The 27317-nt window shown below is 33.1% G+C and overlaps 1 protein-coding gene across 5 annotated transcripts in view; it reads right to left on the bottom strand.

Moving 5' to 3' along the window:
* The window catches only part of Tfpi (tissue factor pathway inhibitor), an 83763-nt gene that overhangs the window by 8326 nt on the left and 48120 nt on the right, over positions 1-27317 (bottom strand). The window contains exons 3-8 of one of the 5 annotated variants that reach the window (XM_074071248.1): positions 22417-22617; positions 14125-14163; positions 9536-9712; positions 8912-9007; positions 4775-4854; positions 2252-4492 (exon numbers count right to left, since the gene is read on the bottom strand). In XM_074071248.1, coding sequence (XP_073927349.1) covers positions 4463-4492; positions 4775-4854; positions 8912-9007; positions 9536-9712; positions 14125-14163; positions 22417-22617 — 623 coding nt within the window. In that variant the 3' untranslated portion in view covers positions 2252-4462. Of the gene's footprint in view, positions 1-2251; positions 4855-8911; positions 9008-9535; positions 9713-14124; positions 14164-22416; positions 22618-27317 lie in introns of those variants that run through there. The other 4 variants (XM_074071247.1, XM_074071249.1, XM_020182744.2 and 1 more) reach the window with 4 other exon arrangements.

The following is a 27317-nucleotide window of genomic DNA, read 5'->3' on the forward strand; positions in this document are numbered from 1 at the left end:
AGCATAAAGTACAGTATAGCTAAAATAATGAAGCAAATAGTTTCATCAATTGCCCCAGGAATTTTTGAGTCCTTGATTAGCAGCTAATTAAATCTCCAGAGGGAATGAGATTATGTTTTTTGTACCTTATAAGAATATAAGTGATTGTTTTCAATTAAAAAATTCATTCTACATATAGATAGGCACTCACCTATTTAAAATCCAGTCTTTGATATCTACAATGAAAGAAAACATAAAGGTTTTGAAGTAGCTGCATAATGTGATTCTTTTGGTTTAGATTATAATTATTCACAGAGATTGAAGATAGAATAAAAACCACTAACCTGTATTTTGTTCATTTTCCAAAGGGAATTTAATAACCAAATGCATTCTGTCTTCATCCCACCATTAATAACAAGTTGGATAGCTTCCATCTAAAGGGTTCTTGATAAGTTTCAGAATTCAGGATCACCTTGTTTTTCCTGTCAGGAACTGCGATGAGTTGGTGTGACTGCTACAGCATACGGTGGTGCTCCAGGGTCAGTTTTACAAGTGAAGTGAATTATGTAGATGAACTTTCAACTTTATACTCTGAATATTTACAATAGTATCTTATGATTCCTATTTTACATTCTATTTAGACTAAACAAATTACAATTTATGAATCATCTCATGACTCGTTAGTTATATCTTCTTTTTAGTTTATCTGTATTATTTCATTTCATGAGTTGACTGCAATATATTTAGTTAATCCATTACTCATGGATGTGTACATTACTTCACTATAAAATCTTGCCTGGACAGGAAAGCCTCCACAGATTAAAAAAGAAAAAGAGAAATTAAGTAGATGTTTCTGAGGTTGGATTTCTTTGCCAATACTGCTAAGTGCCTGGTCAAAGTTAACAAGTCATTGTCACTTAGGGATTTTTCTTAACAAATTTTGAAACTGTTTTGAACATAATTTTCTAAAATAATCATGTCTCATATTCATTAAAAACTTTTCTTGATGATAGATAAAATTGAAAACCGTTTAAGATTTTAGTGAAAAGTAAAAATGCATGTTTATTTGGTTTGCTAATCAGCTTTCATGGAAAATTGAGGTTTTCATAAAGAAGACACAGAGGGGTTTATGGGTGAAGGAATATGAGAACTCCAAGGGCAGAATGCCTCTGGTTTATTTGGGGTATTCTGGAAATGCCAGGCAGAATGCATGAAAGAATACAGTGGATTGTAAATCTGGAAAAATAGGGTTAGACCACATTAAGATGTTTCTTATAAAAGGGAATGGTGGCACACTTGAAGCAGGAGGAGACACTGTTTCAAAAAATCCAAAGGGGGAAAAAGAGATGTTTCTTGAATATTAATATATTTGAACTTCATTTTGTCAACATTAATGAACCACTGGGCATATTGAAAAATGAGAGAGACAAGTCATGGTTTTGCTTAATACATGAAACAAGCTCAATCAGTGACTCTTGAAAGGAGACCATAATATGACCCAACTAAAGCAGTTTCTGTAGGAAAGCTAAAACTAAGCACCAGATCAAATGTGGGCAAAACAAGATCTAGAGAGAAGATACATGTAGTCTTTCTAGACTGACTTAGATGACATAATATTTTTAAATATATTATAAGCACTATTATTGAATAAGTTATACTTATAAGAATTTCATAATTTATAATATTATTGTGGCTTCCTTTCATTGAGGGTTTTACTGAGAAAAATCCTTGAATGAAGATGAAATTAACTATGCTCATAGATTAGCCAGTGTTTAGGTAAACAAATCCAAGATGGGAGGTAAAAGATCCCAGGTTTTGAGAAAAATAGAAAATCTTAAGTTGCCATCATTTAATGGATGTGCTATATTTTTGTGAGTCTGTGCTTCTATAGTACTTGTTCAAGTCTCTCTCTTAGCATACAAGACAGGTATTAAAGTATCTATGTACCTAAGTTCTTCTCTTATTTGATAGACATACCTATAAAGCACAAAACCACCTTCATATTCATTACTTATGTGGAACTAACTGAAATGAGAATGTACATAGATCTGTACCTCAGGCCTAAAGTTCAAAACACAGGTTTGCATGCCCTATGATTAAAAATAATATCCAAAGACACAAAAACGTATTTGTATTTTAGAATTAAGCTTGAATTTTATAACTGCTACATGCCATTTCAGATAATTATGATATGAAATATATTAAATTATTATGCTTCAAGGTTACATTTCAGTTATATTAAAATTATAAATTATGAAATATATACAAAGTATAACTCTTGATAATGTAATTTATTTTCCTGCTATAAGCCTCAGATGAAATTGAGTCATTATCATTGCCATCAAAAATGACCTCAAAATTTAATACTTTTTGAGTCCTTATTGATCTATAAACCTTAGATTAAGAGTTTTACATGTAATTACAGTCTTCATGAATATTTTATGAGATATTACACACCTCATATAACAAATGAGGACCTCAAGGCTGAGAGGTTTATAGTTTTTCTCAAGGTCACAAAGAAAGTTCGTAAATGGCAGAACTGGAATGGAAACCCACATCTTTCTGTCCATAAAGTCAATGCTCTTAACCATCATGATATGTCATTATGAAAACTAACTAGAAAAAATTAAGAAATGACCGGGAAATGGTATTTTAATCATTTTATCAGATAAAGAGAACATTGCCATGACTTTGCTATGTCTGTTCTTCAAATTCTCTCTTTACTAACCCTCAAGTTCATAATGTGCTAAATGAGACTTATCCATCAGTTGGGGTTTACCAAGTCTGAATAGGACAAAGGTATCTAATCACATAGGCCCCCATCAAAGGAGTCTGAAAACAGGTCTTGGAGCAATAGTGTTGTGCCAAACATTTGACATGTTCAACCTGGACTGATTTTAGAAATACCAAATCAAAATTCCAGGCTTTTATGTTCTCTCTGAACATGTCCACACCAGTCAGCAAGATCCATTTAATTGTACTATATATGATTAACAACTAGAAATATCACTCCACTGTGGCCCTATAAAGGTATGATTTGGAGTTACCTAATCAGCATATTTTATATCAATGCTTCTCAAATTCATTCCTGCTGAGATTTTCCTAATCAAATAGAGAAAGAGCATTCAGAGAACTATATTTAGTGCGGAACAGCACAGGCTTTTCTAATATGTTCCTTTCTCATTCATAGCCTGCCTTTTTAACATCAATACTAAATATATTACAGTATGGATTTTTCTCTTCTTATAGGAAAAAAATGTGTCTTATCAAATTAGTATTAATTTATTAGTAGCTCAGTTTATATTAATCTGTAAATAAGTTTTGGTTTATAGTTGTGCAATTATCACAAACTTAAGGAGTTTATTTCTATACTTTACTTAATATAAAATTAATGTTACCTAAAATAAAATGGTTCACACATTAGAAGTCAATGACTTTTTTCCCCTTTTACAAGCATCTGTATATTAAAGTCTAAGAAATATTTCTCTGGAGTAACTCTTCATTCAGGAGCAAAACATTATCTTTGGTTAGACTCTAGATATCCAGGAAGAAAGGGATTACACAGGCAGTGGTCACCTAGGGTGACTGCATTTGGATAACTGCAATTTGGACAAGGATGAGGTGCCACAATTTTGTACCTTGGCAGCACTCCTGCCCGGAAGTAGAAGGCCTGATGGATGATCTCCAAAACTTATCTATTTTTGGAAAGGCAGCTTGAGAGAAAATTAGCACAAGACACCAGAGTCCCTATTAGAGGAATATTTAGATTATGAGGGGTGCTTCTGTACTTCTTGGTACGAGAACATGTTTGAAAGACAGGTACTTCTTTGGGATTGTGGGTGGATTGTGGATGAAGTAGGATTTTTAGAATTGTCCACAGTGCTCACAATTTACTTGGGTTTGCAACTGAATATATAACTCTACAGTTGGTGAGGGATATTTTCTTCCCAGAAAGTTTCCATGGTTGCTATATTCCTCTATATTTAATCACATCTTCACCAAGGGGGCAAAAGTTGACAATATTCTCTCCCAGGTCTTTAAATAGACTATATCAGTGATGTGGTTTTGATTGTTAATTCCTTTGGCATCACAATATCTCTTCCAGAAGGCCAAGAATAATCAGAAAGTTTTTAAACATGTGTATGTATAGATATACATATATGTATATCTACAAATATATATGCTTTTATTTCCTTTCTGTTTTTTCTCACATATATATGGAGTCTGGCCAGTAGATCATACATTTAGTGTGGTCAGGAAGGAGTTTCAAGTAGCCAAATTGTCTTCAGCATGACATCCAATCATTTCCCTTGGACTTGGAAGTTGGCACGAAGTAATGTAGGACTGAATCAACTATGGTAGGTATTCCTTTTCTCAGTCAGAGGCAAGTGCCAGAAACTGGGTTGGCAATTGGCTTTTGAAGTCTACCCAAAGATGAGTTTTTCCAAAATATCAAAAAGCTGTTGTAGTCCCAAGGCAGCTGTTAAGAGTTGATGTATAGAAGCAAAAGGGACTATGAGAATTAGGAAAACAACTTTTTTTCATGAAAAGTCAGGTCCACCCAAAAGACTCAGAGCAATATGAGTGCTTGAGAACATGAATTTTCTTTGCTAGTTAGAAATTACCAGTGAGACATAGTGAAAGGACTATGTTAATATGCATGTAAATATTAAAACTTTATTAATTATATGTTATCAAAGGCATCGTGTATACTGTCTATATATTAGGGAATGCTAAAATGCACCTCTTAACATATGTATAAAATGCTATCCAATCCTAAAAGAAACATGGATACATGAAGGTAGAAGGTGTTCAGAAAAACTTGGTAAGTACGATCAGCATTCTTCCAACCATCATTTGTTCCTTCTTTAGTAACTGTGGATCATAAAATTAATAAATTACAAGTGCAAGTCATCTGTCATGTACTTAATTTTGAGGTAACACAGGAGGATGGGGCAGACAATAAACTATATAATACATCATCTCTTCCTTCAAAACCCTTTTATGATAGTCAGCAAGGCAAAGCAAACAAATCAAATAAACGATTTATAAATGACTGATATTAGGAAGTTGCAGGGAAAAGAAACTTCTTTATGGCAGTGACAGGCACCTTAGACAAGGTGAGAAGGGCCAGTAAGTGTTAGGTGGGAGAATTCATATAAAATATCAAGTGGAATAAGTTTGGGTTTAATAACAATGAAGACAAAAATTCCAATAGACAAAAAACTTTTAGATTTAAGTAATAGTAAGGAAATCTGACTTGGGAGGTGGAGGCAGAAGGATCTTGAGTTTGAGGCCAGCCCAGGCAGAGTTAGCAAGACTCTATTTCAAAAACAAAAATAAAAACAAGAGGATTGGGGCCTACCTTAACTGGTAGAGTGCTTGCAAGAACAGGCCCTGAGTTTAATCACCAATACTAAAAAAGATCTGGACTAGGTAAAGAGGGAACATAATGTAGACAAATTTAAACCAACTGGATGAGGACAAATAAACACAGAAAGAGAATGCATCCATTAATACTTTTTATAAAAATAGTCTCTCTAAATGAGAGAAATATAAACTTGTTTTATCAAAGATAACATTACCATAAACTTAATGGATGCATAAAACTAGAACAGCAATGTCAGAAAGGTCGTCAATTTCAAAAGGTCATACATAATTTATGTTATATATCACTCTTTATGTCTCTCCACACACACATATATATATATATATTTACAAATCATATACCTGACATAATTCAACTAATATATACATATTATGTGTAACATATGCCATTAGTATATCTGAGAACTGAGGTTATCTATCTATCTATCTATCTATCATCTGTCTATCTATATATCTATCTAATGTCTATACAGCCTGGTTTGCCTGAGTCAATGTTGGTTCATGCTTATCATGTCCTAGCATGTACATTTTTTACAAAAGTTAAAATATTTAAAAAATAAAACTGTTTTACATATCCACCAAAATGACAATTCAGATTGTCTGTCAATACCTATGTATTTTGAAGAAATATAACAATTTTTAGCACCTCCTTTTGATGCCTATTAGTGTCCCAGTTTGTAATAATATATGATTGTTTAGGTAACATAAAAAAGAGAGATAGATGATTTGAACAAAACAGATAGAACTTAAAAGGAAAGAGACAAATGGACATTTCTTCCAAAATGCAATAAAAATTAATGAAGGAGTGGAAGAAGAGATTGATCAAAAGAAATTTCCAAGTGTCCAAATTGAAATAATTGAAAAAATAATAGCAGAATTCTGACAGATTGGAGTAACTTTTTGGCTTTGAAATCTCATGATACTTTTGTATGTCAATAATCTCAACCTGCTATTAAAATTTTTTTAATTTTGAGATTCCATATCTACATCTATTTAGTTTTAGTGTTAATTCTCATTTAAACGTTATGTGTAGTTGTGACTGTGTTTAGTGATGCATTTATCTGAATAACTGGAAATTTCATAAGTGTCTGTAATGTCAATTTCTCCTGAAAATGGAAAATTATGGAGTTATTTTGAAGATAAGAATCTGAGGCCAGGGAAGTTCAGTATATTGCTCTGAATCGGGGATTCATATAGCATGGATGAGGTAGATATCAAGTATGGTCCTGAGAGGCTGATGTATATTGACTGATCTTACCTCACAACTATGGTATAACCATTACTCTTTTTACTGGGAAGATAAAACTTAGGTCCACACAGTGGATTTGAACCTTGTCTTTGGACAATGGTATTTTATCCACTATATAATATTGTCAATTACAAAGGGAAAACCAAGTTTACCAAAATGTGATGGGGGTTCATTCTGAAAATATGGAAATGAAAAGAAAAAAGTTAAGCCTCTATTGTGCTTAATAAGAATTCAAGTATCTTGGGTCACAAGAAATCAATGGAAATACATATTCTCAAGTTCATTTACAATAGTGTAGTACCTAAGAATAAACAGCAATTAAAAAAGGAATTTACTAAGCTATTTTTTAGTAATTATAAACACTAAACATGCCTTCTATAATTCTAATATCACAAAGAAAAATATATGCATAAACATTCCACTTAATAATAAACAGTATTTAAATGTTCAAATAATCAAACACTCCACTTAAAGACTGTTATTTAATAAAGAATTTAAAAGAATGTCTCCACTTGAACTGATACTGAATTCAAACAAAATATATTGAAGTATATTGAAAACTGATGTAATACTTTTCAAAAAAAGTAAATATATCGTATCACATATATGTTTAAACCTGTTAATTATGTCATTATAAATTTTTACATCTTTTACAACAGCAAGACCTAGCATACTTTTGAATATGTGATGTTAAGCAGATAAAACAAATTATCTTTGAAATATATAGGGCTGGAAAGAATTAAAGAAACAATGCAATGAAACCATTTAATTTTATAGACAAAAAGTTAGGAACAAGACATTTATTATAAAGAAAAATTTAAAAATAAGACTTAAATTTATCTGGAGTTGAATTTACTCTCTAATTATAGAAGGCAAAGACTGGAAGACATTTTGAATATACCACATTTACTCCCCACGAAAGTTTGAATTGCCTTTATGATATCCTGTTATTAGAACACGTCTTGAACACCTATAATTTAAACAGTTTACTAACCCTTGAGATACCTTTTAGTTTTGAAGATCTTACATCAATAATAAACACTTTGCAGAAATACATATTTTAGAAGGGCGGGATGGGGAGGATCTCGAATGAGCAGAACTGAAGGGTGAGGACTTAATGTTATAATGTAGCAGTGTTTCAAGTATAAGGACACATATAATTCTCCCTCTCAGATCTCATGTCTCCTTACACTCTCCAGTCCTTCTGGAACTTGTTTCAAATTCTCTGTGACTTTTAAGGTGTGGCAGTTAAGGCTGAAACCACAGATGATTTGGTCAGTACAGGACTAAGCTAGTCGTTCACAGCTTGTTTCTGGATAAATTCCAGGTAACTTTTGCATGGCTTCACATTCATCTGGATAGAATTTTTGGTTTCTTTATGTTTCCACGCTTGTTAATTTATTTTGTTGTTATAAAGATATTCTGAATCCCATCTGATTCTGATACACGGTCAGGGTGGAAAACTCCTGGGCCAAACACTATGATTTGTTTCTGTTTGTTTTTTAGTGAGGATGCAACTTTAATAGCCACACAACTCCTTAAACTTAGTCCAAGTTTACATTTGTCATGTTACATAGACTGCTTCAAAGCAAAATCTCCAATTTCTGAATAGACACATGATATTTATAACTCAGGTAGGATTTTCAGCTTTCTAGATTGTTTTTAAATGGTCAGATATGTGTGTTTCCTAATTATGTTTTTCAGTAATTTCACTATTTTTTCAGTCCTGCATTTTTGAGGGAGTATTTTCTGGATGCTTCTTTAAACCTGACAAATACACATACAGGGTAGAATCCAGAAAGGAATCCTATAAAGGTCCAAGAAACAATTCCTTCTAGAGTAACAAACCCTTCAGGGATGGTTACCCAAACTCTTTCTCACCTGCCCTCTGAGTGACACCAGAGAGCTGCCTAGTGCCAGGGCTCTATTTAAAAGCACTTTAGATGGCCTTTGACATGCTGCTTCCAGTTCAGTGATTTATCATCCTACAGGAGGCTGATAATTCCTGGTAATATATTGTAAGATAAATTTGGCACAGAGATAACTCATGTGAAAGTTTTCCACGTGACACATAATCAAAAGCTGGCTTCAAAGCATACTTTAAAAAAGATTAGGAAAATTATCACTTTTGTAAGATCCAATGTTTTACACATGTTGGAGCTCGCTATTTTAACACACCCATTATTAAATAACAAAATGGGTATTTTTTAAAGTATTACTTCTAATACATGATCACCTTCTACTTTTACCATGATAGTATTTTTTGTGGAAGCAATCAAAAAATGAGATTCTTACCCCAAAGGCTGGGAACACTGGTTGGTTCAGGAGTAACAGAATTATTATTTACAGTGTCGAGTCGAGTTTGATAAACATCCACCTGGGAGTCATTTGCTGGAAAAAGTTAACAGTTACAATGAAATACAAGAACACTGTCACATTGCATATTTCTACACACAAAGTAAAGTACACCAGTTGTTTTAGCAAAAGTAGACTTCTGGCAATTTTAGTCACATTGCTAAGTTGGATAATATTTCATTAATAACTGTTGCTTTTTGTTGAAGCATATAGCAGTTTATGTTTAAGAAGCCACTTTCGTAAGTTTTATTAGCAGATAAAATGATTGAATTTAGATAGCTGTTTCCAAGTAACTGTTTACCCTCAAATTTATAAGAATAAGGGAAATCAGCAGTCCCAAAATTATACCAAAATTATACTACAGTATTCTGTCTATGGAAAACTAAATAGTGTAGCATACAAATAATATGACATTTATGGCAACAATCTAAGGGCTTTAATTATTTGCATTTTTAAAAAAACATACTGACACATCTCTTCTCGATCTAATTTTCATTTGCATGGATGAAACAAAATCTTGGTAAATCTGAACATTCTTTGAAATGAGGTGAGAAATGAACTTACAAGGGTCTTCACAGGTGTTCTTGCATTCTTCCAGTGATTCAAAGTTGTTTAGATTTCCTAGGCACCCACCATACTTGAAACGTTCACACTGTTTTGACTGATTATTATAAAAATACCTGGTAATATAACCTCGACAGATTCCAGGTTCTTCTTCCAAGAAGCAGAAATCTGGCTTTTCTAGAAATCATTTTTAAAATATCAGAAAGTATTCCTTCTGTAAATAATTTAGTTATTTTAATTAAATTTATAAATAACTGGTTGTTATTTAAACAATCAATTTAAAGAGTAAATGTGAAATTTACTCTCAGTTTAAACTGAGAGCTTCATGCTTGCAAAGTGGGCACTATACTGCTTGACCCAAATCTTCATTCCATGTTTTCTCTGTTTTTGGGTATGGGGTCCCGCAAACTATCTGTCTTGGCTGGCCTGGAAAGACATTCCTCCCAATCTCAGCTTCCCAGGTAGCTAGGATTATAGGTATGAAGCACTGACACACGGCTATGAAGATACTTCTTCTAGTAAAGATAAATAATATGACTATTGAAAAAGTATATAATACTAGAATTATCCATTATGTTTATTGTGGTATTTGGAATAATGAAGATACAATGATTATATATTTCTGCAGTTGGCCTTTCAAATTCCAAACTTTTAATAGTAAATGAATAATTAACCATAAGTTCTTTTTATAAACTAAATGAACTAAGAGAATAAAAATACTGAGCTATTTTAGCATGTGTCATCCTTGCTTTGGAATTACAAAACATTATGACAGATTTTGGTTTAATTAATTCTATTAAACTCATGTGCAATGTGCATTGATATTAAGGAAAGTTTCATGAATATTGCATGTATTGAAGTGTAGGGTGTCAGCAGGTCAACAGTACAGTGTGTTGCTTCATTAAGGATAGTTTAAATTTTAATATTTTGGAAAGAAAATTTGAGCATAATGGAAGCTTTCATGTCTGTTATTGGATCTTCCTGAATTCTCATGCTGGAATTAATATCGGTACTAGGAATGACAACCTTCAGTGCTGTGTCTCTCTTTTTTTTTTCTTCCAAGCACTGGAATGAACCAACAATGCAGGGCAGAAAGGAAATACATGTTCAGGGATTAGAGAGGCTTTTACAAAAGTTTAATACCCCTTATTTGATAGTGCTCCAAACCAGGCTAAATACAGCTGTCACAAAAATTGTGATATTGTGGACTACATTGCAAGCTTGTTTGCCTGCTTACGCTGAAGAAAACTGAGCCAACTGTCAAATGTTTTATGAGCATAGGGTGATTTGTGCTAGAATATTTTGAATAATGTTCAAATGATCCTTTTTTACTTCAACTACATTACCACAGTGACCCAAATTGATGGTGGTATACTTTTATATATTAAAGCAACTTGCTCTCTATTTCAGGGCACCAATGTCCACAAATGTCTTACTATAAAAAGAGCACAGGCTTAATGTTAATGATGTCTACAACAGTTGCAGACCTGGAGAAGAAGCAATCCCCTACAAGAGAGTTGTTTTATTAAATAAAACTTTCTATTTTAACATAGTGTAAAAGTCAATTTTCTATAAACTCACCAAATACCAGTTTGAAAGTTAACTTTGTTTCTTGTTTACTAACTCATACTTTTTAAAGTGTTACTATAATTCCCATATAGTCTCCTTTTTCAAAGGTAACATTTAAACTGACATATAAAATAATATATATTTATTGTATACAATATGATTCCTTAAAAAACACATATACATTGTGGAATGATTAAATCTAGCTAGTTGAAATATGTATCATCTCACATGGTTATCTTTGTGTGTGTGTGTTGGGAACACTTAATATCCACTCTCTTACCTTTCTTAAGAATACAATATATGGTCCTTAACTATAATCACCCTGATAAAAGATAAGTCTTTTGAACTTTTTCTCCTACCTAGCTACAATTTTGTGTCTTTTGACCAGCATCTCCCCAATCATCTGTCCCTAGCCACCTCCACCTCTGATAACCACAATTCTATTCTCTATTTTTAGGAGATCACCCTTTTAGGATTTCACACATGAGTGAGATCATGCAGCATTTGCCTTTCTGTGTCTGGCTTATTTCACTCAACATGATATTCACTGTGTTGAACCATGTGTGACAAATGGCAAATTTTCCTTCTTTTCTATGGTTAAGTAGTATTCATTGTATTAAATATACCACAATTTCTTTATCTATTTACCAATGAAGAGAACTTATGTTCATTCCATATATGGGTGTTGTAGAATAATGTACAATGAACACAGGAGTGAAAGGACATGTTGGTTTCATTTCCTTTTGTTGTATACCCACTAGTGGGATGTCTAAATCATATAGAAGCTCTGTTGTTAATTTTAAATTTTAAAATTAAAGTTTTAAAGACTCTCTGTATGGTTTTCCATACACTATATAAATTTATAATCCCATTAGTAGTATCGTCTTTTGTCTTTTTGATAAAAATTCTAACAGGAGTGAGGTGATATCTCATTGTGACTTTGGTTTGCATTTCTTTGATGATTTGCCTTGGGCATCTATCACATATCATGTAACTGTTTTTCAAAGTAAATGTTACTATGATTTGTAGTTAAGTGGGGATAAAACAAACCTTGTTCTTCATATTTTTATAATAAGGAAAAGAAAAATACATTCAACTATTTTGATTTATTTTAGCCTTAATATGTAAGTAAATACACAAATATGTAAAATAAATAAATTCTAAGAAAATCAAAAGTGAATGAGTAAGGACTTTTGTATGTGTAACATTCTCAAGGCTAAATTCAATCTCCAGTACCACAAAACAATAAACCAACAAAAAATATTGTATATAAGGAATAGAAAATAACATAGTTTATGCTGATAAGTATATGCTGGTAGTTTTATTGTTTATATGAGGTCCCATCAGAGAACATGAATTTATTTTAGGACAAGTTGGTAATGTACATATGTCAAATAATTCTTCTTAACCTTCCAATTTAAAATATGGTTATAAATCAAAAATTAATTTTCCATATTCCTCAGATTGATAAAGTGCATTCTTTTGAATTTGCATACACACTTTCTGTGTTAGAATTGACATAGAATGTAGACTGTAAGCTCATGTAGCAACTTTCATAAGCCATAGCAGTATAACGTGAACTTTCTCTTGGGCCTGCTTGTTTAGAAATTGCCTTTGACTAATCTTCTTCCCAAGGACTTGCAGTGAATCTCACTGACTTCACAACTGTTTCAATGCTAGGAAGCATATCACAAAGCTAAGTTTAAGTTAACAGAAGACTTTATATGGATTGGTTTTAGCATCTAAACATTTTCAACACTCAAGTAAATAGAACTTAATTTTATAACTTTCATTTATAATATCAATTAAGAATGATTGGTTTTGAAATTATGAAATATACATTTTATGTCATAAATTTATGCAAAATTTTACCTGCATGTATTTTTCTAATTCTGTTTTCTAATTGTGTTAGTTTTTCCTTCATGAAAATACCCTGTTGTACTTGTTAAACAAAAATTCCCTAAATATGCTGTGTTCATTTGTATTACAACTAGAACTTCATTTAAGTAAGTAATGAACATTTTCCTCCAGATTGATTCAATATGTTCATGAATCTTTTTTTAAAAATGGTAAATGAACACATATATTTGCTTATATTGTTTTTTAAACAACTTTGGCTTTGAATTTAATTTATAAATTTTGATTACATTCTGGTCAGTGAATTAAGTCTGAATGTACTTATCAGAAATTGTCAACTTTTTCCTACACAGTTAAACCAATATAAGCAAAATTTAAATGCACCTTGAATTTTGTACTCTTTCAGGTTAAAAAACTTGATTTATTTGTTTAATATTTTTCATTCAAATGTAAGTGCCATAAATTATAACAAACTAAATCAGTTTATAGGCCTTTATTAAAAGTGGTTGAGCCTGACAAGTTGCACACAACCTAGGCTACATAGAAAGATCAATGCCAGTCAGAGTTATTTGGGGAGAACCAGTCTCAAAAACAGAGACATTGGTTTCCTTGATCTGTTGATAACCTTATTTTATTTTCTGATATATTCACTAAAAGTATTATTTCTAATAAAAAGTAGTCATTTGTCACAAAATCAATGATGTCCACACATGTTAAATAATGTTGACAAAGGTAAATATCTCCTCTGGTTTTGTACATAAAACTGTTGATAATTCAATGACATAAATCTATTTAGGGAAATACTAGATGTGTTAAAGCTGCATTGTGTTGAGATAAACAATAGATTAGATATTGGAAAACTAAAGTAAAGCTAGCAACATGTAAATCTGCAAGACCATAAAATAACACGTGTGACTCTGCATTGTGGGTGATTTAAAACTGAATACCATGTTGTATCAGGATGAGAGCACAGGTGGTATTTGGAGCCTTCCCTACCACATATCATGTCTATTGTTTCTAAATGTTCTTTACATCCACTGAACCAAAACAGTATTTCAAATGTCATATGGAATTATGACTAACCCAGATCAGAGAAACTTAAGAACTATGAATCTAGATTCCTTACACAGATGCTACTAACTTAAGTATAAGTGAATGTTCACCTTTTTGAGAAGTTTTCTTCCTAGTCTTCTTTGAATAATCTGCAATATAAACAATGCATGTGTATCAGTTGCCAGAATTTATAATATAACATTATGAATTTGAAATAAGCAAACAAGCAAGGACAGTCATTTTAATTTTGTCTAAAGATTATTTCTTCTAATTTTAATCAAAAGACGCCTCATATATTTATTGTGGTTCTGGAGTTCTAGGGCCTTATGCATGCTTGACAAATGCTCCCCCACTGAGTTAAAACCCCAGCTCCACCTCAGTTATTTTAAATTAAATTAATTTTTATATATACACAAAAACATGAAAGTTGTATTTATTAATGGAGTGTTATGATGTTTGGATGCACATATACATTGTACAATGTTTAAATGAGGTTAAATATGTCTATTTCCTCTTTATGGTTCTTTATGGTAAAAACCTTCAAAATTATTCTACCTTTTTAAGTGTGCAGTACATTATTGTTATCTGTAGTTACCCTACTGTGCGTACCAGAACTTCTTGTTCTTATTAACTATAACTTAGTACCATTGATTGGCCTTTTCCCCACCCCATTTCCCTCCCTCTCCTATCTTCTTTAGGCTCTGGTAACCATTATTCTACTGCCCACTTTGATGAAGTCAATGTCTTTAAATTCCACAAATGAATAAGATCATCCAGTACTTGTCTTTCTCTGCCTGGTTTATTTCACTTAACACAATGACCTCTGGTTCCATCCATATTGTCATAAATGATAGAATTTATACTTTTATTTGGTGGCTGATGTGCTTGGTTTTGAACAGCTTATTGTGTTCTACTAATCTTATCTTCTGTAGTGTCTAATTTGCTCTGATGATGAATTTCTTAGTTTGTATATTATGTTATTCAGGTATAGAATTTTCTTTAGTTCTCACTTATGTACTCCATTTCTCTATATAGTGTGTATGTTTTCTCTTAATTCTTTAGTACATTTGTAATACTATTTAAAAGTTCTTACTTAATACTTCCATCATCTTTACTTTTTCTATTTTGATTGTACTTTTTTCCTTAGTTTTGGATCAAAATTTGCATCTCGTTTAAATGTTTAGTATATTGGCAAAGGTGAGATTATGGATATTTTTGAATATCATAGTGTTTACCAATGGGTTTTTGTTTTCTTCCCTTAAAGAATGTTGAAGTTTCTTTCTCAGGACCAAATAAGAAATAGCCCTTCTCCAGAGTCAATATTATGAAAATGTCCATAGTACTTAAAGCAATCTAAATGTTCAATGCAATTCTTATAAAAAATTCTAATAGCATTCTTCACCAATATAAAAAAGACAATCTTAAAGTTCATATGGAGTCACAAAAGATCTTGAATAGCCAAAGCAATCCCGAATCAAAAAGAGCAACATTGGTGGTGTCACCATACCTGACTTCAAACTATACTACTGAGCCATAATAACTGGCACAACAATAGACATGAAGACCAATGGAATAGAACAGAAGATCCAGAAACAAACCCACACAACTATAGCCATCTGTTTTTTGGCAAAGGTGCCCAAAATATGCACTTGGAAAATGATAGTCTCTTTAACAAACAGTGTTGGGAAAACTGGATATCCACCTGTGGAAGACTGAAATTAGACCACAGTCTGTCACTTTGTACTACCATCAATTCAAAATGGAGTAAAGATCCTAATGTAAGATCTGAAACAGTGAAATTAATCCAGGAAACAATAGGGAACACATTGGATCACATAGGCATAGGTAATAACTTAACGAATGACTTCATATTGCTGACTCCAGTGGCTTTGCAATTAAGAGAAAGTATTGACAAATGGGACTGCATGAAACTAAAAAGCTTCTGCACAGCAAAGGAAACAGTCACCAGACTGAAGAGACATCCTAGAAAAAATGGGAGAAAATCTTTGTCACCCATATGTCCTACAAGGGATTAATAATTAGAATATACAGGGCGCTCAAAACACTAACCTTTCCAAGAATTAACAACCCATTGAATAAATGGGCAAATGAACTGAACAGACAATTCCTTTTTTTATTGTTTTTATATTTATTCACATGTGTATACATTGTTTGGACCACCTCTCTTACCGCCCCTTATCCTCTTTCTTCCCCCACTGTAACTTCCCACTGCCCCTCGCTTCCAGGCAGAACCTGTTCTGCCCTCTTGTTTTCCAATTTTGTTGAAAAGAAAACATAAAAGATAATAAGAAAGACATAACATTTTTGCTAGTCTGAGATAGAGATAGCTATACAGAGAGATTCCTAGCTTTGCTTCCATGCATATGTATATTACAACCTGAATTAGTTCATCTCTACCAGACCTCTTCACTACTTGCTAGTCACCTTCCCATAGTGGCCTCTGCCAGTTTAAGATTACTGTATTTGCTCATCTGCAGTGGGCACATCAACCACATACAAGTTTTAGGTTTCCTTCCTTTTCCTTATTCCTCCCATATGCGTTCTATCCTTAGTGTCTAACCCATGTTCAATAATATTACTGTATTTATTTTAGGTCTATAATCTACATATGAGGGAGAACATACAATTTTTGGCCTTCTGAGTCTGGCTAACTTTGCTTAAGATGATGTTCTCCCATTCCGTCCACTTACTTGCAAATGACAAAATTTCATTCTTCATTATGGCTGAATAAAATTCCATTGTGTATAAATACCACATTTTCTTAATCCATTCATCAATTGTGAAGCATCTTGGCTGTTCCATAGCTTGACTATTGTAAATAGTGGTGCAGAAAATATGGATGCGCAGTTATATCCTTTGGGTATATCCCTAGGAGTGGTATTGATGGATCATATGGCAGATCTATAGTTTTTTAAAAAGCCTCCATATTGTTTTCCAAAGTGGTTTTACTAGCATACATTCCCACCAGTAGAGAATGAGGGTTCCTTTTTCCTCACATCCTCACCAACATTTGTTGTTGGTGGTGTTCTTGATGTTCTATTTTAACAGGGGTGAGGTGGAATCTTAGTGTGGTTTGGATTTGCATTTCATTTATGGCTAGGGACAGTGAACATTTTTTCATGTGTTTTTTGGCCATTTGGACTTCTTCCTTTGAAAAAGTTCTGTTTAGTTCAGTTGCCCACTATTTTATTTGTTCACTGATTTTGGGGGAGTTTAGTTTTTGAGCTCCCTGTATATTCTGGTTATCAGTCCTTTGTCTTATCTACAGCCAGCAAATATTTTCTCTCACTCTGTGGGTGGTCTTTCCAGTTCAGACACCATTTCTTTTGTTGTGCAGAAGCTTTTTAATTTCATGTAGTCCCATTTGTCCATTCTTTCTTTTAGTTGCTGGACCACTGGAGTTCTACTGAGGAAGTTCTTGCCTATACCTATTGCTTTCAGAGTATTCCCTGCTTTCCTGTACTAACTTCAAGGTTTCAGGTCTGATATTAAGGTCCTTAATCCACTTTGAGTTGATACTAGTACAGGGTGAGAGGCATTGATCTAGTTTCAGTTTTCTGCAGGCAGATAACCATATTGTTGTTTTCCCAACAGTATTTGTTGAAGAGGCTGTCTATTCTCCATTGTATGTCAAAAAATAAGGTGGGTGTAGCTGTGTGGATTCATATTTGAGTCCTCTATTCTGTCCCATTGGTCTTCATATCTGCTTTTTTGCCAGTACCATGCTGTTTTTACTGCTATGGCTCTGTAGTATAGTTTTTAGCTAGGTATCGTGATACCTCCAGCATTGCTTGGCTATTTGTTGTTACTTGTGTTTGCAAATGAACTTTAGGGTAGAATTTTCAATCTCTGTAATGAATGTCATTGGGATTTTGATGGAAATTGCATTGAGCATATAGATTGCTTTTGGTAGTATAGCCATTTTCACTATTTTGATTCTACCAATCCATGAGCATGGGAGAGTGTTCCACTTTCTGTAGTGTTCCTCAATCTCTTTCTTCAGGGGTTTGTAGTTCTCCTTGTAGAGGTCATTTACATTCTTTGTTAAGTTTATTCCTAGGTATTTTTGTTTTTTTGAGGCTATTGTAAATGAAATTGTTTTCCTACATTCTTTCTCAATTTGTTCATTGTTTGTATATAAAAAGGTTATACTGATTTTTATAAGTTGATTTTGTATCCTGCTACATTGCTGAAGCTGTTTATGGTGAACAGACAATTCTTGAAAGAAGAACTACACATGGCCATAAACATATGAAGAAATGCTCAACATCCTTGGTCATAAAGAAAATGCAAATCCAAGTACATTGAGTTCTACATTACTTTGGTCAGAATGGCTGTCATCAATAACACAAACAAAAACAAATGCTGAAGAGGATATGAGGAAAAATGAATACCTCTACAGTCTTGGTGGGAATATAAATTAATGCAACGACTATGAAAAGCAATATGGAGGTGCCTCAAAAAACTAAAAATAGAACTACCTACCCTATGATCCAGTGAGACCACTTCTAGGCATATATCCAAAAGAATGTGCTTCAGGATATGATAGAGCCACTTGTACACCCATGTTTATTGCAGCACTATTTATAATAGCCAAGCTTTGGAAACAGCCCGATGTTCCAAAATTGATGAATGGATTAAGAAAATGTGATATATATATGTATATACATATACATATATATGTATATGTATATATATATATAGTCAGGCTACGGAGGGTGGAGAGAGAAAAAAAATGTTAGAGAATGAAAAATATTGTAACAACCCATCTATATATAAATATAATATAATGTACTGTACAGTAAGTTGTTGAATATTAGGGAAGCATGGTGATAGAGAACGAGTAAGTAACACAGGGAGGGGGTTAATTTGATAAAAGCATGATATATATATATATAGCTGAAGTACCAAGGTGAAAACTTCTTAGACTATCAATGTATATTTAATTATAAAAAGCAAAGGGCAGGAGGGAAAAATAAATCTTTTCTGGGGTGAGTAGAAATGAGAGGGGACTGTGTACAAGGAAAAGGAGAATGAGGATTTATATGGAGGATGTGTTTTGTATCCATATATGAAAATACAAGAATGAAACCTATTGAAATTATTCTAAGAAAGGGTGAGGGGATAAGAGGGAGAATGATGGAGGGAGTAGATCCAACTAAGATATATTTTAAACACATATGTGAATATCACAGTATATCACCCAGTACAACTATTATATGCTAATAAAATTATAAAAAAAGAAATTGCCCTTTTCTCCTAGTGAGAAGAAAAACCAACTGTGCTCCTGCCAGGCTCCTATGCAATGTGGTCTGAATTTCACAAAGTCCATGTAGGGCTGGCAAGTGAGAGATTTCTTCTCGTTAAAATGGACTTGTTCACAGTCACAAGAACAAGTGGGGAGAGCTCAGCCTTCAGTCCACATGACCGACAGGCAATCCAGTGTAGACCTTGACCTGGCACAGGCTGATCAGTGCCCAAGTCTAACAGAAGGATGTGCAGAGCTTTTGGGAAGGGGTGAAGCTTGAAGCAGAAAAACAATGCAAGCCACATAATGTAATTTTTACATGTTCTGATAATCATATTTAAAGATTTAAAATGTAATAAGTTAAATTGTTCTTAATTGATAATGTATTATTTAATACTATGTATCCCAAACATTATTTCAACCTGTAATCACTATAACAAATTATCCATGGAAAAAAAAGATATTGAAGACCTTTCAGAAGGAAGTTAATTGACAAGTGGATCAGCTGGAACCTCTAAGCTTCATTTGGGCAACTCCAAAGTAGCCTTGCTCTATGTCTAAGTTAGTGCTAATATTAAAATGCAAGTATCTCTCAGTCATGTGGGGCTTCCCTGCTAATTATTTCCCTAAACTCATGGAATTTTATCAAACACATGCAGAATTTTATCATTCAATGACAAACTCAAAGGGAACACTATCCAGATTTGTAGTGTTTTTTTCTTTCTCTGCACAAGTTCATGTTTTCCCACACATTGTTCCAAAAATCCCCACCATTCCAGACTTCTGATTTCTAATCTCTATTTCTTTCATTCCACAGACTACAGTCCTGTTCTTAGGTTTCCTCCCACAACTGTGGTCCAGGATGACCTCATGCAGAACATGGAGGAGAATGCAAGGCTCACCTCATGCCTCTCCCTTCTTTGAAATTACAATGTTGTACTACTTTCAATCAATGTCTTCCCTCAGTTGCTTCATATATTTTGTCCAATTAGTTTAGCTCCTTATGTTAGGGCAGGATGTCTATTTCTAGTTATTCTATCATGGCTGAAGACAGAATTCTCTCCTTAGGCGCTTTTTAAGAAATCTATCAGTACTTTTTCTATATGCCAGCTATATTTTTAACAGCAGCCTACTGAGGCTGGGTGTAGTAGTGTGCATCTGTAATCCCATCTATATAGGAAGTAGAGATATGAGATTGTGGTTCAAGGCCATCCAAGCCCAGGCAAAAAGTCTTTGGAACTCAATCTTTAAAAAAAGAAAAAAAAACAGGTTGTGCATGGTGTCACATGTCTATAATCCCAACCACATGGGAGAAGAAGGTAGGAGAATCTTGTCTGATACAGCCCCAGGAAAAAAAAGTGAGACCCTATCTGAAATATAAACTAAAGTGAAAAGGGTTGAAGGGTGTAGCTCAAGTGGTAGAGTGCTTGCCTAGGAAGCATGAGGCCCTGAGTTCAACCCCTAGTACTGCAAAAACAAAAAACAGAAACAAAAAACCAAAACAGCAAAAGCAAATCTCAGTAACCTACTTTATAAAAAACAAACATTCATACAGTAGTATTAAGTGGTCCAAAAAGAAATAATATACTAATTTATGTACCAGTTAATAATACTTTAAAAGGTATTGTAAGCAGGGCTGATGAACAAAACGGCTTTGTTTGATAAGGAAAAGGGTAATTTTTGCACAATGTTTAACTATAAGACCTGTGAATTATTAAAGAAAGAAAAAGGAAGAGAAAAGAATGTCAGGAAATAGTCTAGTTGATGAAAATCAGTGGGCTTCTGAAAGAAAAACTGAGGATTACAAAAAAGGAGTCAACCAGGACTCTTGCCAAGCTCCTGAAGATTAAGACTGATTTTCAACTCAATACAAAAGGACACTTGGCCCAACATATATAGAGGAAAACAGGGCATAGAAATCTATGATGAATGGAAAATGACCAGGCACCTCGGAGGACCACTGAGCTGCCTAACCTGTGTTGCTAATATTCCTAGGACAGCTACTGAGAGGAAGGGAACCCAGTGCTCTGAGGTTAAAGGCACAGTCACATCAGTTCTCTTCTGTCAGCTCTGAGCACAAAACAAAGCATCTCCCAGAGTCTCAGGGGAGACAAGTCCTCTCTTTTCATCACTGAGAGTTTTCCCACAGGCCAAGAGCATCAGGATGCCAAGAATAGTTTTAGTAAAGTTGTTTGGAAGGAGTAGGGATGTGGAGCTGCCTGCTTTGCAAAACACATAGAACATCTACTGTTACTACCCAGACATCCTTACAACAGCCATGCCCAAGAATGGGAGATGGAGAAATATTGAACTAGAAAATGGGGAAACAGGTCATTCAGATTCTTCTCACAATTCAGAAAAAATAAACTGAGATATAAACATTCAGAAGTTTGAATAAGTTCCAGTAATGATTTGTGACTTACTCCAGTAAGAAGAAATAAAACCACAAATAACAACGCACTTTGTAAATATTATAAAAAACTTAAGTGATATAGTAACCAAAAAAGTTCAATAATTTGATACATTATGATATACTCTTATGCTTTTTAACAATAAAATCAAGTAAATAGTTGGGTTGGGAAAAGTTTACATGGGTCAACAGTGTTAATATTTTCTTTTTTGTAGTATTGCAAGCTTCCAATAAGGATGACTTAATTTTTAAGCCAGTTTTAGATTTACAGATAACAAGCTCCATCAGATAGATAGTGTGTATAGCTACAGAGCCTGAAAGTAAATTTTGAAATTCATTATCTTTAGAGAAGACAGCTATGAAATCATTGTATTGACAAAGGAACAACCAAGTCATTATGAATAACCATTCTTTTGCCAACTCAAAACTACCTAGGGAGACTAAATTTCACTGCATTCATAAAACTCTTTTGTGGACTTGAGGGTTTTTCTTCTCTCTTCATTACAGAGAAGACAGTTGGACAATAAATGAGGCTTAATAATTTTATAATTGATATGAAAAACCATTTTAAAGCAAGAATTGAGAATGAAAGCTGAAAATATGGAGCCCAAATCAAGATTTCTTGGGAAGGTTAAAATAGCATTACATTACATTTCTCTAAAATTATTATTAGACCTAATAATCATATAGGCTCTTGGATCATAAGTTTTTCATGAAACTTACCTATTGTACATTTTTCTTTGCATTCTTCCAGACTTTCGAATCGATTCTGATTTCCTTCACATCCACCATATATAAACTCTTCACATTGTTGAGTGAAAATATTGAAAAAAAATTTTCTCATCAATGCTTTGCAGGGCCCATCATCTGCCTTCATTGCACAGAAGGAGTGTACCAGCTTCAGTGGTGGCAACTCAGCGTCTACTAGGCAAAGGTAATAAGAAATGAATTTTCAGTTCACTTTAATATGTCCTAATTTTAAGGAAAAGTATAACATAATAAAGTAGGCTCATAGGAAACCATGAAAATTATTTTATGATACAAAAGGGAAAGTTAGTACCTATGGCAATGAGATACATCTTATCAACCACTAAAGTTTAATATTAATCAACTATTAAAGAAAACATAGAATGCTTTTTCTAAATTCTTGTTATAGTTACTACTTAAATCTGTACCAGGTGATAGAGATGAAATTGAATAGTAGTTGTAAGGCAACCTCAGTCAAATAAACGTATCTATGTCACAAAAAAATGGAGACTTCTTAAATTCAGCACTTTTCAGAGGCAGAGGCTAACACACAATTTTTTGAGTCTCCCACCCTAATCCACAGTATATTATTTTTTAACATAAAAATCTTCAAAAGCAGTAATATAGTCATACTCATACATGTATATATAAATATATCCAAATTCAGGTTTTTAATATTATTAAAAATATAATGCATAACACCTTCTTTTACTTACCAGGATTAGAATCTGTCCTTAAATATTCAGTTAATTATTCTCGTAACAGTAGAAGTTCCTCTTTGGGAAGAGATGTTCAAATGGAGGAAACTCAACTAAGTTTTTAAAATTCAACTTTTATCTATTCTAATATTATTAACAACATTAATAGAGATCTACTTTTAAATAAGTTTAAATAAGTAGCATTTGTTACAGAATCTCTAGAGAGATAGATTGAAAACTGGGCTTGGTTGAGGAGTTAGGGAGATGGTGGTCAAAAAATCCAAAATTTCAGTTAAATATGAGAGATGAATTCAGGACTTCTTTTGTACAGGATGGTAACTATAGCTAATGATATATTTTATTCTTGAAAAATGTTGCAAGAGTGGATGAAAACTGTTCTCACCAAAACAGTCATGGCCTTAAGGAGGTATTTAAACCTTTAAATGATCTAAACCAATTTGTACTCTAGAGGGCAGCAGTATTCTATCAAATTAAAACCCACTAGCATGTCTTCAAAACATAGTTTTAATTTACTTTGAACAAAGAAACATAAATGGATGTCACTATTATATTCTTTCATAGAATATTTTTAAAATGTAAAGTTTGTGGATATATTATTATCTAGAAGGAAATTCATTTTGAATTTCTTGGAATTTTAAAACTTCTGAGATTTTTTGAGAAAGAAAATATGCATATCATAAAAGTTGGATTACACCACTTTATCAAGTCTCTTGAACCTTTAGTATTTTATTATTGTAATGACCTGTGTTAAAGTAGTATCAAGTATTAGCCATATTGTAGTAATGGTAAGACTCTAAAAAAAGTAATTGAAATATTACTGTTTTTTATATGAGTTATAAAATGTTAGCTAGTCGTTGTAATCTCAGAAAAGCTAAAAATATAGTTTGTGTACATAAGTTGACATTCTGATGCTATTTGATACAGGTGGTAGTAATTGAATATGTGAATTTTATCTCAGCTACAAAAACAACTTTTAATTTTTAAAAAATTCAAATTTAATTTGCAAAATACTATCTCACCAGTTTGATCTATTTGAAGACTAAATTACTAATTTTTTTAATTGAAATAAATTGAGCGGGATGTGGTTGTAATCCAAGCTACTTGGGAGGTAGAGATAGGGTGGATTGTGATTTCAAGCCATCCTGGGCAAAATGTTACCAAGACCCCATCTCAATGAACAAATTGGGAGTGGTGTTTCATATCTATAATCCAAGGTACCCATGGGAAGTATAGGTAGGAGGACTGAGGTCTAAGGCCAGCCCTAGTCAAAAAGTGCAGGACCCTATCTAAAAAAGAGCTAAAGCCACAAAAGAGGGAGGGAGGAGGTTTGATTCAAGTGGTAGAGCTCTTGCCTAGCAAGCACAAGGCCCTGAGTTTAAACCTCCATAGGAAAAAAAAGGAAAAGGAAGGAAGGAAAGAAGAAGAAAAGGAGAGAGGGAAGGAAGAAGGAATTGAACTGACAAAAATGATTTTTTAAAAAGTACGTTTTCAGACCCTAAATGTGATAAGGCAAAATTACCTATGACAGAGCATTGTCACTATACAAGGGCAGCTCCCAACACTATTGTCAGGAAAGGGCTCAGTAGCACACTCCAGTTCTGATCACACATTTGGCAGAAGTTAAAGTTTACGTACATGTATTTGTATGCTTCCAATTTTCTCTGGGATTATATTCAATTTGAAAAAAACACATAATTTTTGTATTTACCAATAAAATTTTTGTAATTATTTTACCAATAATATAACATTTCTAAGTTCCGTCAGTACATTCACCATGCATGTAAATAATTTTGTCAATGTAAGTTAATTTTATTAATATGTCGATGTTTAAATGCCATTTCTTTTTTTCTAATTCTTTAACTCTTTTATGTTGATGAACTTACCTGAAATATATGAATTGCTTTTCAAACTGATCTTTGAGCATATCAAGTGTTTCTCTTAACTACAGTGGCTACACAGTAAAATTCAGAATATTATCTTCTTTAAATGTTTTAATACTTCCTTGAAATTTTTATTTTTCTTAAATTATACACACGAGTACTTTTTCTATTTACATTCATAGCATAAATGTTGTTGCATCTAAAATATTGATGAAAATATTTTCCTAAAATTCTGTATATAAATAAAAATGACTTGTGAAAAATGTTTTTTTATCACTGAAGCTACCATAGTCAGTTTGAACCCAAAATTACTGAAAGCTTTTTCTGAACAGTACATTTATAAATAATTAAATTCTGTTCACATTCTCTGTGTTAAGAATGTTAGAATGTCATAACTGATATTTTGATTTATGAGAACCTAGAGTTTTCCATAAACACTAAATATGATCTGACTTAGAGAAAACACACAGTATAACAGAATTCACACTGTGAGTTCCTAGGCTCTGGACACTTTTTTTGGAGACCAATAAAGTTGTCCTATCAATAAGTATCTGATCTCAGAATCAAGCCTCAGAACTTGCTCAAATTATTTCAAGAAATGAGCCAGGAATAAAAGCATTCTTGCACTTGGAATCTTACCATTAGCTCATTACCATTAGCTCAGAAATTCCATCAGCAATTCAGACCAAGCATTGAAAAGCATCATAAATAACTTCACATAGTATTATTTCAGAGCAAGCAAGCTAATCTGAGAATAGTAAGTAGTCATTTATTTTCATGAAGAGGAATAATTAGTCAGAAAAGTGGGTGTCTTAGTTCCCAGGTTAATGTTATTTTAGAACTTTAGTGACACCACAGAATTCATGCAGTTTTTCAAACAGACAATTTTAGTATAAGAACAACACTCACAGGACTCAGAAAATTACCTAATACTTGAGTATTGCCAAATATATTCAAGAAAATTATGTTGTAATCAATAAATTATGTGATTGTTCTCACTGATGATTCTACGTTTTAACTCAATATAGTTGGTAGTTTTTTTCATCAAGCTGTATTTCTTACATTTTTTGTATTCAGGAAATACAAGTTCAGCCTGCTACATAATAATTTGGCCACAAGGCGAAGGGATACACCACAAAAGCAAAAGACAACAAATCAAAGTTGTCTGTACAGTGTCAGTAATATTAATTATAGATAAATTCCCTGAGTAGTTACAGTGCTCCAGACCTTTTTTCCATTACATCATCTCATGGTCACAACAACTCTGATACCTGGACATCACTTCCATCTTGCAACTTGTACAATAATATTGCAGCAATTATGTAAAGTTTTCAAATTTTCCCTATTATGTGATAAGTTTAGAATTGATATTCATGTGGTTTCATAGCAGGTTTATGATACATTTTTAATATATGAGTGATATTTCCACAAACCCGTATGGCTGAGATTCCTAAAATGGTATTTGGATCAAGCACATATATTTTGTTATAAAATTTCTACCTAATAACATTTTCTAATTTGTAATGTGAAACATAGTTTCACTGATGAAAATCAGGTGATGACTTTATAGCAATTACTTAAAGAAAACACTATCAATTTCTACTAACCACATATTAGCTGAGTATTTCTCTTCACCATTCACATTTTAATTTTTTTTGGCAGTATTGGAGTTTGAACTTAGGACCTGCACCTTTGAAGGCAAGCACTGTACCTACTTGAGCCATGCCTCCAGTCCTTTTTGCTTTAGTTATTTTTCAAATATGGTTTCAAACTTTTCCCTGATTGACTCAGACTGCAATCCTCCTATATAGCTAGGATTGCAGTGATCCACCGTGACCATCTTAATGTATTTCTTTTACAAATTCTGTGTGAGAATATTCTTTTACGCATTGAACTTGTGACTCACACCTGGGCACAACATCCCTGACATGGAGGAGCTCTCAGGTATGCTGTTTGACACAGTGCCACAATGCTCTACTCAAAAGACAAGGAAGCCTGTCTTGGTCTTTTCCTTTCTTACTTAGATAAAGCTATTTTAACATTAATAACTGAGTGTGATGCACACGCAGTGTGCTGTCTCTGAAAATATGACAATTAATTAGGCAGCAGCCACCCTTGTTTCATGGAGCATGTGTACACTAAGACTTACTGACATAAATATTTAGAAGACTGAGGCTGCTGTGTGAGCATGCTAAAAGGATACCTAAGCTGAGGGATCAAGGATAACTCTCCTGAGACTTAAAATTCAGACTCAAAGAAAACTGACAGAGATAGGAAT

Source organism: Castor canadensis, chromosome 4 (genome assembly GCF_047511655.1).
Source record: "Castor canadensis chromosome 4, mCasCan1.hap1v2, whole genome shotgun sequence".
In the NCBI taxonomy this organism is placed as follows: domain Eukaryota; kingdom Metazoa; phylum Chordata; class Mammalia; order Rodentia; family Castoridae; genus Castor; species Castor canadensis.